The 17,931-nt window shown below is 36.8% G+C and overlaps 1 protein-coding gene across 2 annotated transcripts in view; it reads right to left on the reverse strand.

The window, feature by feature from the left end:
• Positions 1–4,979: 4,979 nt before the first annotated feature.
• Positions 4,980–17,931, reverse strand: part of LOC140511735 (transmembrane protease serine 11G-like) — a 42,706-nt gene continuing 29,754 nt past the window's right edge. For both annotated transcript variants that reach the window (XM_072620911.1, XM_072620910.1), the window contains 5 exons: positions 14,362–14,400; positions 11,475–11,652; positions 8,581–8,840; positions 6,930–7,072; positions 4,980–5,311 (listed from right to left, as the gene is read on the reverse strand). In XM_072620911.1, the coding sequence (XP_072477012.1) occupies positions 5,153–5,311; positions 6,930–7,072; positions 8,581–8,840; positions 11,475–11,652; positions 14,362–14,400 (779 nt within the window). In that variant the 3' untranslated portion in view covers positions 4,980–5,152. The remainder of the gene's footprint in view (positions 5,312–6,929; positions 7,073–8,580; positions 8,841–11,474; positions 11,653–14,361; positions 14,401–17,931) is intronic.

Raw genomic sequence — 17,931 nt, forward strand, 5'->3', positions numbered from 1 at the left:
TGCTCCTACACAGGAAAAAATCAACATTATTGGTCCCTGTTGGAATGGTTTTCTGAATTTGAGATGGAATCATGTTATTGTAGGATATCTAATGAATTGTTATTGTAAAACTGATTAACACAAATCATTGACTTTAACAAGGTTAATCCTTGCTCAACTGAACCTCATGGTTTGGTTCACATGCATCTCCTTTATTGTACATCTTTTTACTTATAGTAAGTATTTGCGAACAAGTTAAGTACAAAGTATTCCCAACAGATTATCAATCAATCTACCAAAAAACAGCCATTTATTAAGCACTTGTAATATGTCAAGTACTGTGTCAAACACTGGGGATATTTAGAAAAGCAAAAATCGTCTTTGTCTTCAAGGAACTCATGTTATAACTGATGAGAATTAGGGGAGGGACAACAGCATGTGAATCAGTTCTTATGGCACTAGGAGCTAGAAGTGCCAGGAAAGACCTCTTGGAGGATAGGGTGCTTCTGTGTAGGCTTAAAGGAAGCCAAGAATTCTAAAAGTGGAGGTTATGAGGGGGAACATTCCAAGCAGGGAGCACAACCCCTACAAAGGCAGGGACAGGAAATGGAGTATTATGTATGGGGAACAGCAAATATCAATGGTAAAAATCCAGTAGAATGTAATTATATCCTTCTTGATGGCAGGGGTCACATCTTGTTCATCTTTGTTTTCTGTTGTAGGTTCTCAATAAATGTTTGTTGATATGACTTGAATTGAAATAGATATATTAAATCCAAGACTGGTTGACTATAAACAGATATGGCAGAGGGGAATCACATATCAGAAATTTGATCTCTAAGGTCCTTCATAATTTTGAGGTGCTATGTTTCTATAAATTGAATTATTTATGCCTCTTGAGATCATGGACTATGTTTGTTTTCATTTCTGTGTTGATAGTATCTTACGCATAATATGTGTATAATTGTGTTTGTTTAATAATTTGCTATTATATACATAGACCAGGAGAGGGCAGCATAGCAATACACCCCACTTTGTTTTGTTTATTTTTGTTACTTGATAGAATAGGTATATGCAGGTGTCTTGTCATATTTCCTGCATTTGGTTTTAATTGACATTGTATTAGTCAACTGCACAGACCTTGTTTTTGTTTTGGATTGACTTTTGCCCAAAATGTCATTTGTTATTTTTTCATTTTCATAATCAAAACTCTGTGGTATACCTGTAGGGTGTTAATATTTTATTTGATCGTGCCTGTGCCTTTCTAAGCAACGTGATTATCCCTTAGTTAACAAGAAGTGACCTATTTTTATTTAAAAATTAAGCCCCCATTAGCTCCTTTATGCATTTCCTTGTTAACTATGACTTGTTAACTATAACTTCTTTAGGCAAAGGAAATAGGTCTTTGTACCAAATGGCACATAGATTCTCATATCTCATAGATTCTGAATACCCTGAATAACCGTATGTCTCCTGTGGATGGCTGGACCTAGAGACAGTTGTCACAGCACACTCTCCACCTGATGAGAAGAAAAAGAATTTTCTAGGGTCTAAGAAAGTAAAACCTTGAGTGAAGAAGTACTCACACAGAATTCCTTGTTCAGTTCCTGATGCTTAGATACATGAACAATTTATTCTCCATTATTGTTTTTCAGTCTTTTCAGTTGTGTCTGACTTTTTGTGACTACAATTTAGGACTTTCTTGGGAAAGATACTGGAGTGTTTTGCCATTTCCTTCTCTAGCTTATTTTACAGATGAGGTAGAAACTCGAGTGAACAGGATTCAGAGTATTGTCCAGAGTCACGTAGCTAGTAAGTGTCTGAGGCCATATTTTATCCTGACTCCAGGTTCAGCGTTCCATCCACTGTGCCACCATCTATTCTACTTATTCGCCATTATAATGGAGCCAAAATGTCCTGAGTAACATGTTATACCAATTATGCTTAGAATATTCTGTTGTCTGTGAAAATTTAGATCAAAGTAATTAATGCTCATGTTAAGAAAGCAAAGGGGTATGATATGATTGACACAGAAAGTTCATCTTTCAACTGATCTCCAAGGTACAATCATTAAGGGTTCTTCATTCGTGTTCAGTGCGTATGTAATCATGGTGGATTAATCTTTTTTAAAAAGCAGTAGTTCTTGCGATCTTTCCAGACCTTGTTTTCTCATCTGTAAAAAGAGGGACTTGTACTAGATGATTCCTGAGGTCATTTTCAGTTTTAAATTTATGATCCAGTGATTTTTATTTGGGATCACTGCAAAAAGGGAGAAAAGGAAAATATGTCCTGTATCATACGAGCAAATGGCAGCAGAGTGGCTTGGACTAGAGACGTCTGTTAGCAACCTGCTTGAGAAACTTCTGAATGTGACCACCAGGTGAGTCATTTAACCTGTCTGAGCCTCAGGTCTATCATCTGTAAAGTGGGTATAACAATAATTGCACCTGACTTTGGGGATTGCTGTGAAGACCAAGAAAGATACATATAAAGTGCTCTGTAAATGCTAGCAATTATTTTTCTTGGTCTGATAATTTTTTTTAACTGGGGATCTTTTGCCTTAACCATATATCCCATAGCAATGATTCAAGGAAACTGAGTCTATATTTATTTCCTCCTACTTTATGGAGGGAAATAAAACCCTTTGATATGACATAAAACCCCCCAAAGAATGATTTATTCCATTAATTTAATTGCAAAAGATAGAGAAAAGCAACACTAGAAAAAACAGTTCTATAGGATCAGAAGGAGAAAAATGCAGCTCCTGGGTAAACAAACACCAGCAGGGAGCTTCCAGCGTGGAAAATGCAGACAAATGGAGATAATAATGAGCATATATTTGGCTATCATCCCCCAGTCCACACTGCCTTCCTGATGCCTGCACTAGAAGAACTCCATCTCCCCACTCTGAGAGAATTTATTTATAATTGTCCTTCAAAGCTAGAACTTTCTCCCACTTCATCTAATCTTCCTGAATTCCCTGGATTCCTTCAAGTCTTTGCTAATGCCTCATCTTCTGTAGGAAGACTTTCTGAGTTCCCCTGAATGCTAATGCTTTTCTTCTGTTGAGAATCTCCAATTTATCCTGTATATCTCTTGTTTGTACTTAGTTGTTTAAATATTGTCCTCCTCATTAGACTGTAAGCTCATACAGGAAAACACTGTCTTTGACTTTCAAGGTATCTACATGGTTCAATCGATAGAATGCCCCAACAGGAGATAGGGAGATCTGAGTTCACATCTAACCTTATATAGTTACTAGCTGTGTGATCCTGTGCAAGTCCCTTACCCTCATCTCTTTTGGTTACCTCAATTGTAAAAGGGGAATAGTAAAGTCACCTACCTCCCGGGGTTGTTGTGAGGATCATATACGATAATGTTTTTAAAGAGCTTGGCATAGTGCCTGGAACATTGTAGGTGCTTAATAAATGCCAATTAATGGAAAGATCATAATAAATCATCCTATGGTGGTTTGCTCATTATCTTAGTGTTCTTTATAAATAATACAGAAATCTCCTGAGATAATTCCCTGTGGTCAGTTTTTTTTTTAAATTATTGACGCATATTTTTGTAGTGATACTTTAGACTAGTTAGATTAAATTAAAATATTCATATTTGGTTTTCATATTATAGGACACTTTATTGTGCTATACTTAATTAAAAATAGCATGTTTAGTAGAATATAATACATTTAAAAAAAAATCTATTAGCGAAAAACAGTCACTAATAACAGGATGGAACTTACTCCCACTTCTAGAACTGAAAATGTCTCTTGGCTCTTTGAGACCATGTTTCATTCCTCTCATTTTCTCTTCATTAAGACTTCATGAGTCTTTGTCCTTAATTTCAGAGGTTTATCCAGAATTTTTAATAGTTTAATTCAGCATCCTGTGGAACCTCCTTTTTTAAATACCTTCAGCATCATGAGATCAAGGATTCATTCATTCCTTGCTGCAGAGATAAAGTAACTGGTCGACTAGCTAAGGAGTTAGCACTCTGAAGCCATCCGATAAAAACATACATGTAAACGCTATTCAGTTTCAAGTAGTTGAATAAATGCTGCCTGGAAGGTAGGTATTTTTTTAGGTTTCTCTCCTCCTTTTGGTGCTGCATTTTAAAATGCAACTTTCTGTAAAGTCAAGGTGATGTCTGTCTTGGTTTTCTTAGAACAGAACACGAAGCTGCTTAATAAGGATTATTTGATATTGAAGACAAAGGAGGGTGAGGTCATGGGGGAAAAGCTAGTGTGCTTAGCCAAGTGCAAGAAAGTGTAGAGTAAATGTTTACTCACCTGCTTGAACCATCACATAGGTTTTGTCTTGTTTAAAGCAAAAGTTCTTAAGCTGAGGTCAAGGGACTTATGGATAGATTTCAGGGGCATTGATGAACTTCAATTTAAATAAATATATTTTCATTTGCACTAACCTCTCACTGAAAAATTTGCACTTCCTTTAATTATGAGTTTAAAAATATTTTCAGAAGAGATTCACCATACTGACAAAGGGGTCCATGACACAAAAATAGTTTAAAGGCCCCTGACTTTAAAAAATGACATCCAACATTAGCCAGATTATTTCAGGTAACTTAAAGTTGAAGGAGATTTAAATCTATCATCCATTTTAATCCTCTCATTGGAAAAGGAGGCCCTAGAATGTTGAATATCTTGCCCAAGATTATACAACTAATAATCACACAATTGTAACTAGAACCTAGATCTCCCACCTCCTACTCCCGGGTTCTTTATTTTATGCTATGCTTTGAGCAAGAGGGAAATCAGGAATGAACAAAGACACACAGAGCCTTGGTATATCTTGAAGGAAAAGAAATTGACTGTCTTCTATTGCCATGGAAAAGGAAACCATTTAAGGTAATAAAATTTCTACTTTTCTCATGTTGTACATGTTTTGTGATATAGAATGTGGTAGGAGATCATAGTGCCTGATCCACATAGTAACAGGCATGCCATTAATGCGTAATAAATGTAATTTGTGAGACAAGGGTTGTCTAAAAGGTGGTTGTATTTTCAGCTTCTTTTACTCAGAGAATAAAAAAAATGTGAATGCAATTAAATATAAATTAAGCATAAATTAAACATAATTTTGAGAATCTTGAATTCTTGAGAATACACTCAAGACTTGTGCGTTCCTTACATAACGATGACAAAAACATTGCATTAGAGATTAGTTTTCCATTTAATCCAGTCCCGATAACGGGTTACTTTGGTATAGAGTCCAGGCTTGTTTTCTTTTCCACAGCCTATTCCCCAGCTTACTATTCCAATAATGTACCAGAGTCTGTTCTCTGGTATAACCAGCGGTCCTCCGGAATCACCCTAAGGAAATAATAGGAACATTCACTATTCTATATGAAATAATTTCACAAAGGGGTATTAGAAATACTAACAGCTAATATTTCTATAGTGCCTTAAGTTTTATAAAGCACTTTACACATATTATCCCACTTAAGCTGCACAATAGCCCTGTGAGGAAGCACTACAATTATTCCCATTTTACTGAAGGAAAAACTGAGACTGAGAATTAAGTGGCTTTCCCAGGTTAATAGAGCTAGTAGGTGTCAGAGGTTGCTAAACCCAGCCTTCTATCCACCATGGGACCTAGCTTCCTCCAACGATAGTATCGGTATCATTAGCACCGTAAGACAGAAGGGCAAGCAGTAGACAAATTCCTATTTGAGGTATCTGTCAGCCTATCCTAACCTCCACACCATCACTACTTATTTGGTAATTTTGGATGTCTTTATTCTGTGGTTGAGAATCCTTTGTTCTTTTAGTGTCTCTCCTTTCCCCTCTTTTCCTCTCCTCTCTCCTCCTCTTCTCTGCCCTCCCCTTCCCTAAGGGTGTTTTGCCCAAACACAGGGAAGTTTTGATGGCTAAAAGCTGCTTAGTTACCTTGGGATTTACTAGCTAGATTTCCTTCTCCAACACCAAGCGGTAAACCTAAATCACTCTAGATGTCATGGATTGGACAGCAATAGGTCCCTGCCCAAGCACCACTTCATGGTGATTTTTTTGGGCCCTCTGGGCTCAGAGTGAACATAAATAGTAACTGTTTCTCTTTTGGCAAGCAATTCTAAGGGTCTTTCCCTCTTGGTCTGATTTTGTTTTCCTGCTTTTTGTTTATCTCGATTAAAGGGGCCATCCTTTAACTCACATCTTGAAGAGGCCTATCCACTGAATGGGTATGGCCTCACTTAAAGTGAGGACCTGAAAAGACTTTAGCTTAAAAAAGGCCAAGGTCTCCAGTTGCATCCTGGGCCATCTTTACTAGCACTGATGGATATCTGGCCATTGGACCTAGCTGGCTCTGGAGGAAAAAGTGAAGCTTTGCACAGCCCTCCTTCACTCAAATCAGTCAATTTCAACTATGTTGTCTTCTCCCTGATGTCATGGTCCTCTTTGAGACCTACAACCACGCAAGTGCTAATGAGATTGAGATTTCCTGTTCAGTCTCCAAACTGGATTGAATCCAATCAGCTAGGGTTTCCTTCTGTGGGTCACGAGAAGGCAGAAAGGTACAAATACTGCTTCTTGATTAAGTCTTTCCTGAAACTCTCTTCCCCCTGCCCCCGAAAGAAGTAATTCCTCCTTTCTCAGAACTTTCCTAACACTATGCCAAACATAGAGTATTCAGCACATATTGCATGTTGTTGTTCATATGGCTGCCTAACTTGGCCCTTTCTATCTCCTGTTGCTGCTCTCTCATTCTTGAGTCATCATTGCTCCCCAGTTCCAGCCGATCTAGATTATCTTGAACAATAATAGGATATCAAGAGAGGTCTTTTGTCTAATAGTTTTTGCTTTCCATTTCTCCCCCCCCCCCCCCCGCCATATCTAGGTTTCATGGAGATTATTAAAGTGACTTTATCCACAGTTGGAATAGGGCTTTCCTTAGTTAGAATGATAATTTAGGTGGTTGTCAATGTAAACTTACCTCACAAGCATCTATTTTTCCTGATAAAAATCCTGCACATATCATTCCTGACGATACAGCTCCACCATACACATCTATTCTGTTACAGACATCGTTGCTTATGATTTCCACTTTGGCTTCTCGCAGTTTATTTGGGATTGGACCTAAGAATGTGGGGGAAAAATTCCTCTTATTTTTTTTCATTGATGTGTTTCTTATCTATTGTTGCATGACTGCTTTATCCCACTTCATGAAATGAGATTTTCTTAATGGATACAGCTCCATTTTTAGGAGTAAACCTTAAGGTTGAGTTGAACTTCTATAACTCCAAGTATAATGGTCACTTGAGGACCTCAAAGTCATCAAAGTCCAATGGCAAGAGAAAAGTCAAGGTAACTGGCAATAGTTTGGGATAGAGTGGATGACCTTGGTATCTTTGATGTCTAACCAAACTCTTAAGTATTCCCACAGAACCTACTTCTGCTGCCTTCATGACCCTTGGAAAAACATTATTTACATCTACCCATTCCACCAGGAGAAGTCTTCAAATACTTGGGGTAGGCATCCCCCTAACTCATCAATGGGTTTGAAGCCCATCAGTTAACCTCAACCTGGTTTAGCAGGCCTGCCAAAATGGTTTGCTAGGATGCAGCTGCTGGGATGTGAATGCTACAACTTCTTGGAGCCATAGATGAGAGTTGAGTGCCAGGCAAACACCAAAGGTGAAATGCAGCCCTGCAAAAGCTGTGTGCATCAAATATACTTCCATAACACCCATTATGCCCTCAGGTAAGGTACCACAAGGTGCCAAGGTGTAGAGGTGGATTAGACTTCTTGCACTGAGGAAGATTCTCCAAAAGCCCTAGGATAAGGGGATAAAGATAAAACCTGAGTGGACGAGATTTTCAAATCAAGACCTTGATCCTGTAGGGAGGGATCACAGAAAGAGATAAAAGTACAGGGACCAGGTGATTATCTTTCTTGGTAGAATTTACAAACTAGAAAGAGAAATGACAGTATTCCTTAGCAATACAGTTTCCCCAGGAGAGAGAAAGAAAGGAAGGCCAATTTAAATGAAATACTGACAAGGAATCCTGAAGGGGAAAGAGGCTAAACAAGTTTTTTTATGTGGAGTCACCAGCCAAAGGGAAAACAGCAGACTAGTAGTAGTCCACTGTATAAGAATTAGACTTGGCAGACAAAAGGTAGTTCCCCAGTCATACACCATAGGGGCAAACACAGAGCAAGAGGGAAACAGGCTTCTGGAAGGAAACCTATTGTAACCCCCTACACCCTTCCCCAGATGGGTGGGGCAACTTCCTGAAGGCCAACCTTAAAACACTGTATTCACAAAGGTAGATATAACTCTTGATTGATTGAGAGACCTCCCCACCTATAAAGCAAATGCTTCATCTTCCTAATTGTGACCTGCATGGCATTATAAGTGCAAAGGTCTCTTTTCATGGGAATGGAAGTCATATTGACATCCAGTAAACATAATCAAATTTAAATATTGCCATATGGAACAGCCAAATCTTTTCTTTGCTCACAAAGATTTGCTGATAATATTAGTTTGTGGGCTAGTGAAAGTTCTCAAATCAGTAACCAAATCACACTATCTATCTTCAAGGTAAATATTGGGTGGGATTATGTAATTTCCCGAGACCCTCACCAGATTCTTTAGATGCTCCCCATCCAGTGACAACCACATTAGACTGGGGCAAAGCTTCAAAAGTGGCTTCTGGGAGACATACGGTTCGGACATCTTCTGAAAAAGTAACTGGAGTGGACAGCAGCACAACGGCAATATCATCTTCATGTTTGTGGGAGGCATAATTTTCATGAATGATGATTGATCGTACATTTCGCCTCATTAGGGCAGGACGGAGAGTTGTTCCAAAAGTAGCAGTCCATAATCGTGGGTTTCTATTACTTATTGTGGAGGAAAAGATCACAGTCAGTGTGTGTATGGTTTAAGGTTGCACTGAATCTGAAACATAGATTTACAATCTGCAGGTGACAATATAGACAAAATTTTGAAGTCTGACTTTGGTACCTCCCATGTTCAATTTCAAGGTACCTTCTCTTATACACATCTCACTCTTATCTGGTTGTCAATAAACTCCTGGTAAAGATAGATGAAGGCATTTTTCCAGGAATACCTACATCCTTAAAGAAAAAATTTTCAAAAAAAAAGAATTTTTAAAATACTAAGTCTTCAATATGAGAGGATTATGGGAAGATGGTGGAGTAGGTCAGAAAATTTCAGGCTCTCAAGATTTTCCTCCACAAATAGAACTGTGAAAACAAATAAGAATGGGGGAGAACAGGAGTCCTCTTGGGACAATCAGAGAAGATCTGAAGAATAATCCCTGTGAAGAGTAAACACCTCCAGTCTAGGGTCCAATTTAACAACAAGCAACAGGCTGGATTGGGAGGCTGCCTTGGCCATGCCACAGGTGATTTTATCCCTGGGACAGTGAGGGGAGTTGCCAGACTCTGGTGTGCTGCGGATGGTGGCTTGGTTTGAGTTAAAGGTCAGAGGGGAGAATTGAAGAGCATGAGACACCAGAGGCACTGTCCCCCTTGCCTCAAGACTAGAGGTGATTATAAAAACTAAATTATTACAAAAAAAATGCACAGGCAAAGAAAAAAGAATCCAATCATAGAGATTGTCTTTTCTCCTTCAGACTCTCACACTGTTCCTTCCCTCAGTTTCTCTCAGCAAAGGTTTTAATTCATATTTTGCTGAGAAAATAAAGACCATTCATTGCGTGATTCCACATCCCTTCTACTCTATATCTCAAAAGCACTTGATATTCTCTCTCATTCTATTCTTTAACTTCAGTTTTTAACGGAAAGATGACACTTCTCCTTATCCAGGCCAACCCCTCTTATATCTTCAGGCATGAGGTCCCCACAGTCACTTCTCTCTAATATTAAAAACTTTTCTTCTGCTCGCTCATTCTCTGATGCCAACACACATGCCCAGGTCCCCTCTGTGTTTAAAAACAAAACCCCATCACTGACTATTGTCTTTTCAAGATGATGTTCACCATCTCTTCTACCTTTACAAGCCAACCTTCTAGGTGAAGATTTCCTCTGCTTCCTCTCTCGTTACTCATTTTTCAATTCCTTGCAGTCTGATTTCCAGCCTCATCATTGAACTAAAGCTGGTCTCTCCAAAATTATCATTGAGTTTTTAATCATCAAATCTGATGACCTTTTACAAATTCCCATTCTCAACTTTTCTGCAGCATTTGATTCTGTGGCTCACCCTCTCCTCTTGTATATTCTCACCTCTCTGGCTTTTCATGATACCATTATATTTTGCTTTTCCTCATAGCTCCATGACTGTTCCTTCTCAGTCTTGCCTCCTAATTGTGGGGGCATTCTCTGTACACCATCTTTACTCCATTATATTTCTGTACCATGCTAGTGATCTTTTTCCAAAATTTCTCATCTATTTTCTTTTTCTGTCCAAGTGGTCTGTAATATGCCTCTTTCATAAAATCACGTGTTTTCCCCCTCCATTGCCTCCAATCAAATGCTCTACATAATTCTTTTCCTCTCTGATTCCTGGGTTCTTTCAAATAATAACAACTACAGCTAACACATATAGTTTTGTGTACCAGGCAATGGGCTAAGTACTTTACAAACATTATCTTATTTGATCCTCCCAACACATTTATTACTAAACTGTCTTTGGTGCAAGATTATCATGCATGGAATATTCATGAATATACATTAAAATTGGGAAGATGCAAATCTTACCATATTACATAACTTACTCATGGCTTCTTCACCCACCTGCCCACTCACCTTGAGTCTGTGGACTTTTCATTGTGTTGAGTGATGATACCATTAGTGCTGTAGTGCTCTAAACAAGCCACACAAGTTGGCTTTCGGATATATACTGACAACATGAGTGTGCTGAGAATTTTAGACTTGTGGCTTGCAATGTATGAGAGATAAATACATATTCATATGCTACTGGAGAATACATTGCTGCTCTGTTTACCTTTTAAATAGTGTGACAAACAGAATTATACCATGAAATGATTATGAGATGAAAGGTTATAAACCAATTTTTGGACTGAAAAAAAAAACCCAGGGTATGAGGATTACGTGGTAGAGACAATTATGTGGTGAAATGCAGTAAATTGGGGCATATAAATAAGTAATTTTGCTCCTCTACCAACCTTTTCAGGTTTAATTTGATTTTCCATACACCTAGCAAAAATGTTTTTTATCAGCCGCTGTTTTATATTTTTAACTCTTGCTAGCAATCTGTTGCCCTTAGTTTATATTTTAAATCTGGGTCCAGAAATCTAAATCTCAGTTTTAAATACCACTTTCTTAGCTAGCAGTTTACTTCCTAAATTATTTTTTTCTTCTTTATCTCTTACTTTCAAAGGGCAACAGTGAAGAAAACGCTTTTGCCTCTATGGTCTTTACTTTCTTAACCAAGACCTCATAATCATTTGCAGTACTTTTGCCAACAAATGCTTGTGGATTGATTGATTCATTAAATGTCAAGACAGACAAAGAAGCTTAGAGACTTACTTATTAAAGCAATGAGCTGCAGTCAGCAGCCACTGGTCACTGATCAGAGAAGCACCACAGATATGATGTCGGTCCACCTGCAGGCTAGCTTGCCACGGCCAAGCAGCCTTTTGTGAGAATGTTCCTCCATTGGAAATTCTTTCGGTGAGAAATGAAGGGTCTATTCCCAACCCACAACCTATTAGAGATGGACCAGAATGGTTATTGCCAAAGAATTACTCATATATTTCCTTATGTTTTTACATAATATATTAGTAGCAGGTACGTTCACATTTAGAATAATAGGATCATGGAACAGACTTTTGAGGTCATCTAGTCCCACTATTATATAAACAGGAAATCCCTCAACAGCATTTCTGAGAAGTAACAAACCAGTCTCTGACCAGAAATCTCCAGTGACGGGTAGCTCACAACTCCTCCCTCCACCAAGGCAGCTCATTCTCTTTTTGAATAAGTATTATCTGTTATGAAGCTCTTTATTATGTTGAGATGAAATCTGTTTCCCTGGAAAATTCGATTCATGACTTGTGATCCTGCCCTCCAGGGCCATGAAGGACATCCTCAATCCCTCTTCTGCATGACAACCAAATATCTCCTATGGAGTCTTCTCTAAATCTTCTCTTCCCCAGCTAAGCATCCTCATTTCTTCAGCCATTTCTATCTTGGAATGATTTTCAGTGCCCTCTCTATCCTAACTGCACTCTTTCAAATATATTCCAATTTGTCAGTACCCTTTCAAAAATATAAGACCTAGAACTGGATGCAAAAATTTAGGTGCATTTTGATGAGGACAGAGTAAAGAGGAATTTTCATAGAACCTTAAAATTCTAGTGCCCCAGGAGGCCTAGAAATTGCCTAATTTATCCCATAATCTTACAGATAGAGAAACTGAGGCTCAAAAATGTAAAATGACTTGTCTATGATCACATACCTAGTTTAGAGGAGATATAGTACTGATATCCACTTCTTGTGATTCAATGTTCAGTAGACTTTCCACTATACTAGGCTGTCTCCTGTTTATCTTCCATTTATCTGCCTTAAGACAAACCCTTTTTTGAGTGTCTCAAGACCAGTAATGGCAAGGGACTTATATTCAGCATCATTTTTGGCACATTAAGGTTGATGATTATATTCTTCTCCCTCTTTCAATCCCCCAAAGGAATTCCTTTTGACATTATTTTTAAAGTCCTTGAAAAAGTCAGATGTTCCCTACTTTAAGTAAATCTATCTAAACTCATTTAACAGCTAAATTATTGACATTATAAAAGGAGTCATTGTAGCACTACTTTAAGAAATAAGTGATTTGAATCTCCTGGTTCATTAAATATAACATTGATTTTTAGAAAATCTTTCACACGCAATTTATATCCATAACACTTTCATAACCCCTAACATTTCAGGGAACCCAAAAATACACTAGGTACTATATTTGTACATGGTACTTATATAACCTTTATTTTTAAAATCTTGGTTAAATTATATCATTGAATATAGTTTATTTTTATTCATTTCAGACACTATAAGTTTTGATGTAAAATATACAAAAATCATCTACAATACTGATTCTTTTAGATATCATGATATTCCATGATTCATAGCCATATAGTAATACCAAGAGAGTACAAGTATTAAAAAGGCGAGTTTTGTGTCAGGGTACACAATGGGATAAGGAAAACATGGCACAATTTCCCCAAATCAATTCATTCATTTTCTTCTTCTTGTATAGTTACGAGTCCACCTCCTTGTCCATTTCCAGTGTCTGTCCAAATATATATATACTGATGGGTCAACTCATCTAGATAACATGGGCAACATTCGTTTTTCATCCACTTGGTTTTTCTTTGTGGATTACTAGGAGGATCTATTTTGTTAACTGGATTTCACTGCGGAGGGTCTGTAGCTTCCTGAGTGTGGGGTTAATCAACACAATCAAATGTGTAAGTATCTGAAGTCCCTCATATTGATCTGTTTGGACTCTGAGCAGAATATTCTCCATGATAATAATAAAACACCTTTGCGAGTTTATGCCTCTTTCTTTTAGATGTTCTTATTTTCTGAGGTGATACTGTTTATAATATTACATCCTTTTCCTCTGTAATATTTTGCAAATAGGCTCTATCTTAAACTGTTTTTGCCTTAAATATGATCTTTCTGCTTGGCAAAGAGAATGAGCATTTTCTGGGTAAAGTGATTTGAGGGCTCTTTTGTATTTCTTGCAGTGATTTAAATTAATATTTGTACTCTAAAAACTATATGATTCTTAACTTTTTTTCTTTTTTCATTCCTTTGTCAATTTAATTGTAGAGGTAGAAGAATTCCTTGCAAAACTGAGAGACATTTTATACTTTTCTTTTTCTTTTCATAGGTTGTTATGGCCAAATAATTCATCACCTAGTAGCAAAACGTCTGATTATAAGGCTCTCTATTTAGCTAGGCTGGACCCAAGGCAGTGGGTGTAGTCATAGGTTTATAGGCTCATAGTTTTAGAGCTGCAAGGGACCTTGGCAGTCAGCAAGTACGTTTTTCAGATTTGAAAACTGAGGCCAAAAGTCTTTCACTGGGACTGGATGTGTAGCTTTTTCAGCTTGGTAAACCTTTTTAGAGCTTGTTCTCAACTAGAATTACCTTTTAGAACCCAGAGCTCCTCCATTTTATGAAGATTATTTTGTGGAGGAATGGGGCTTGGTTTTGTTTTTCAAAAATGAACATTACAAAAATAAATTCTAGGAGAAAGGCTTCCTCCACCTCAGTGAAAATTGTAGAATTTCATCATTTCTGATATTTAAGGGAAAATACTTAATATGCAGATAAGGCAAGTCTAGGACAATTTCTCAGAGTTTTAATCTTTACGTTGTGAGTATTCTGTTAAAAAAAATCCTATACTTACCACTATTTATACGGTGTTCTGCTTCTGTTGTACTGATAGCTGAAACAGAAAAATAGAGTAAGATATTTGTTTACTAAGGGCACTGCTATTATTGTATTGAATACTTTCAAATATTGTAGCAACATGGTGTGAATTTTTAGAAATGAGTTATATATGATGGAGTGATTCTTAAAAACAAATGGAATAGGAAAAAGTAGAAGGATTGATTATCTCATAAAAACAAGACATGAAAGGAAGAACTAATACAATAGAAACAAGTGGGGGTGGAAGGCTGGTAATGTTGGAAACTTACTCTCCCCTGGATTGAAGAAGAAACAAAGTGTGCATCTGAAAAGGTTTAGAAGTCTTCTGAACTTCCAAAGAGGAGAGAAAATTGGGGGAAGGTAGTGGGGGGACTTTTAAAAGGGTATATAGAATAAGATCAGGAAGGAGGAGGGGAGAAGATAAGGGAGGGAATTTTAGAGGGTTAGGTAGAATAAGGAATAAGAGGGTAAGGGGAAATGATAAAGTAACAAAGATAGGCTAAAAAGAGAGGCTGAGAAGGAAAATAGTAAAAATAAGAGAGGGAAATTCACAAATAGCATTTAGAACTTGGTCAAATCTATACCAATACAAGTCATTCCCCAATTGATAAATGGTCAAAGGATATGAACACACAGTTTTTTGGTGAAGAAGTAAAAACAATTTATAGCCATATAAAAATGTTCTAAATTGTTATTGTTTAGAGAAATGAAGATTAAAACAACTTTGAGATATCATTTTACACCTACCTGGATTGGCTAAAGTGATAGAAGAAGAAAGTGACAAATGTTGGAGAGGTTGTGGAAAAATTGGAACACTGATTTATTGTTTGTGGAATTGTAAAATGATCAAAGCATTTTGGAGAGCAATCTGGAATTATGTGCAAAGAGTTATTAGACTACTTATACCCAGTGACTCAGCAATACCACTATTTGTTCTATTTCCAAAGATGATTAGGGAAAAAGGAAAAGAAATGGTATGTTCTAAAATGCTTATAGCAGTGCTCTTTATAGCAGCTCTGGTGGCAAAGAACTGGAAATTGTAGGGATGCCCATCAATTGGAGAATGGTTGAATAAATTGTGGTATATGATTGTGATGGAACACTACTGTGCTATAGAAAATGATAAGCACAATGATTTTAGAAAAACATGAAAAGACTGGGACAAAAAATGAAGAGCAAAATGAACAGAAAAATGGAACATTGTATACAATAACAGCAATACTGTTTTAAGAATGACTTTGAGTGAGCAAGTTATTTTGTCTATTATAAATATCTAGATTAACTATAAAGGACATATGAAGAAAGATGCTACCTGCATCCAACTGATAAGTAGAAGTATGTATAGAATATACATATACATATACCTATTTGTGTCTAATCATAGCCATCTCTAGGGAGGGAGGAGAGAAGAAAAAAAATACATGATAATCTTGTTGAATATTTGAAAGGAATTGCAGGTTTTGCTTAGTAGATTTGCAGTTTCATATACAATCATCCTTTTTATTGTACTATGTTATGGAAATACTTGTTTTATTCCATAAATTAAAAATAAAATAAAAAGAGCTAGTAAGAATGACAAGTATTTAATGAACACCTACTATGTTCCAGGAATAATCCCTAAAGCTCTAGGGGTTACAAAGAAGGAAGGCCAAAAAAGAAAAAAAATCCACCCTAAAGGAGCTCACCATTTTCTCTTTTTGCCATTTTTTTTCCTGTTTCCCCAGGACTCAGGACAGTGTCTGGCACAGAGTAGGTGCTTAATCAGTGCTTATTTGACTAGATATTTGGTAGTAATACCAGCATTTATATATCACTTTAAGATTTTCAAAGTGCTTTACATACGTTGTCTTGTTCAATCCACAAAACACCCCTGTTACGTAGTTGTTGTTATTACCCCCAATTTACAAATGAGAAAACTGAGGCTAAGAGATATTAAATGCCTTGTCCAGAGTTACACAACTAGTAATGGATTGAGGAAGAGTTCAAAAGCAATCTCTTTATAGACAAATACATGTAGATATTCTCTGTAAATACATGCGTATTTATATGCACACATGCATGTTCATGTACATATGTGTTCATGTATATATGTACACCCATGCATTATATGCATATGTGCCTGTGTTTATATGTATACACATGTGTATACAGAACCATATGTACATACATAGACATATTCTCCCCTGATAGAAGGTAAGCTTTTTGAGAACAGAAATTCTTTCATTTTTATCTTTGTACTTCCAGCTCACAAAAGAAAAAATAATGTAAGACATGATAGTTAAGGAAAAAGGACAGAGACTATCAAAGAGGAGTATTCAGAGAAGATATTATGAGGAACTTGAAAATTACTAAGCATAGAATCTGACTTCATATCCTGAAGTAAGACAAAATGGATGATGTTTGGGGCTATACAGTGTTGATTGTTTGATTAAAAAAAATCTTATTTATCCTGAGGAAAAAAAAACTTTTCCCTGAAACTAAACTCAAAGAGTTTTTCTCTTGAATCCTATATGAGACACTGATGAATGGAGGTGTAATGAGCAAAGCTATCTTTTAAAAGAAAGGCTTTACAGGGGGACCAAGATGGCAGCTTAGAGATAGCAACCCAGCCACACTTTTTACATTCCACTGCAAATAACTTTAAAATCATATCTCAAATCAAATTTAGGAGTGGTGGAGCCAAGAAAGGGTCAGGATGAGACATTTTTCCAGCCTAAGACTAGATTTTTAGGAGGATAATTTAGGAGATTGGCAGAATTCTGTGACACCAGAGTTGAAGCCAGTCTAAAACACATATTGTTGCCAACACCAGTATTGGGTCCTGGACACTTCGACAGTAGGAACAGAAGCAGCAGCACCTAAAGCTCTCAGCCCAGAGATGGTTAACGGGTTTGAACAATGAGTCAGAAAGAGATTACAGGGGAACCTTTGCCAGCACTGGATGCAGGACCTGGCACTGTTTGGCAACTGTATTGACAAATAGAGTTCTGGATATGAGTTTCAGGGCAGAGAGTAAAATTAGTGGTCAGTCACAAGAAAATAATAAGAAAATCATATTTTGTTAAAAAAGTTTCATAGAGGATGAAGTAATATGAAATATTTTTAGAACAAGTTTCTTTAGCAAAGGTCTCATTTCTCAAATAAATAGGGAACTGAATCACAAATAATTCGCAAAAATAAGAACCATTCCCCACTTGATAAATAATCAAAAGATATAAACAGTTGGTTTTCAGAAGAAGAAATAAAATCTATCTATAATCATATGAAAATATTCTCTAAATTAACATTAGAAAAATACATATTAAAACAACTCTGAGATACCACCTCACACCTATCAGAATTAAAAAATGATGAAAGGAATGTGGAAAATAGATACACTAATGAACTACTGGTAGAGTTATGAACTGGTCCAACCATTCTGGTGAAAAATTTGGAACTATGCTTAAAAGACTATAAAACTGTGCATACCTTTTGACTTATAATACTAACACTAGGCTTAAATCCCAAAGAGATAAAAGAAATAGGAAAAGGACCTATATGTCCTATA

Source organism: Notamacropus eugenii, chromosome 6, assembly GCF_028372415.1.
Source record: "Notamacropus eugenii isolate mMacEug1 chromosome 6, mMacEug1.pri_v2, whole genome shotgun sequence".
NCBI lineage: Eukaryota > Metazoa > Chordata > Mammalia > Diprotodontia > Macropodidae > Notamacropus > Notamacropus eugenii.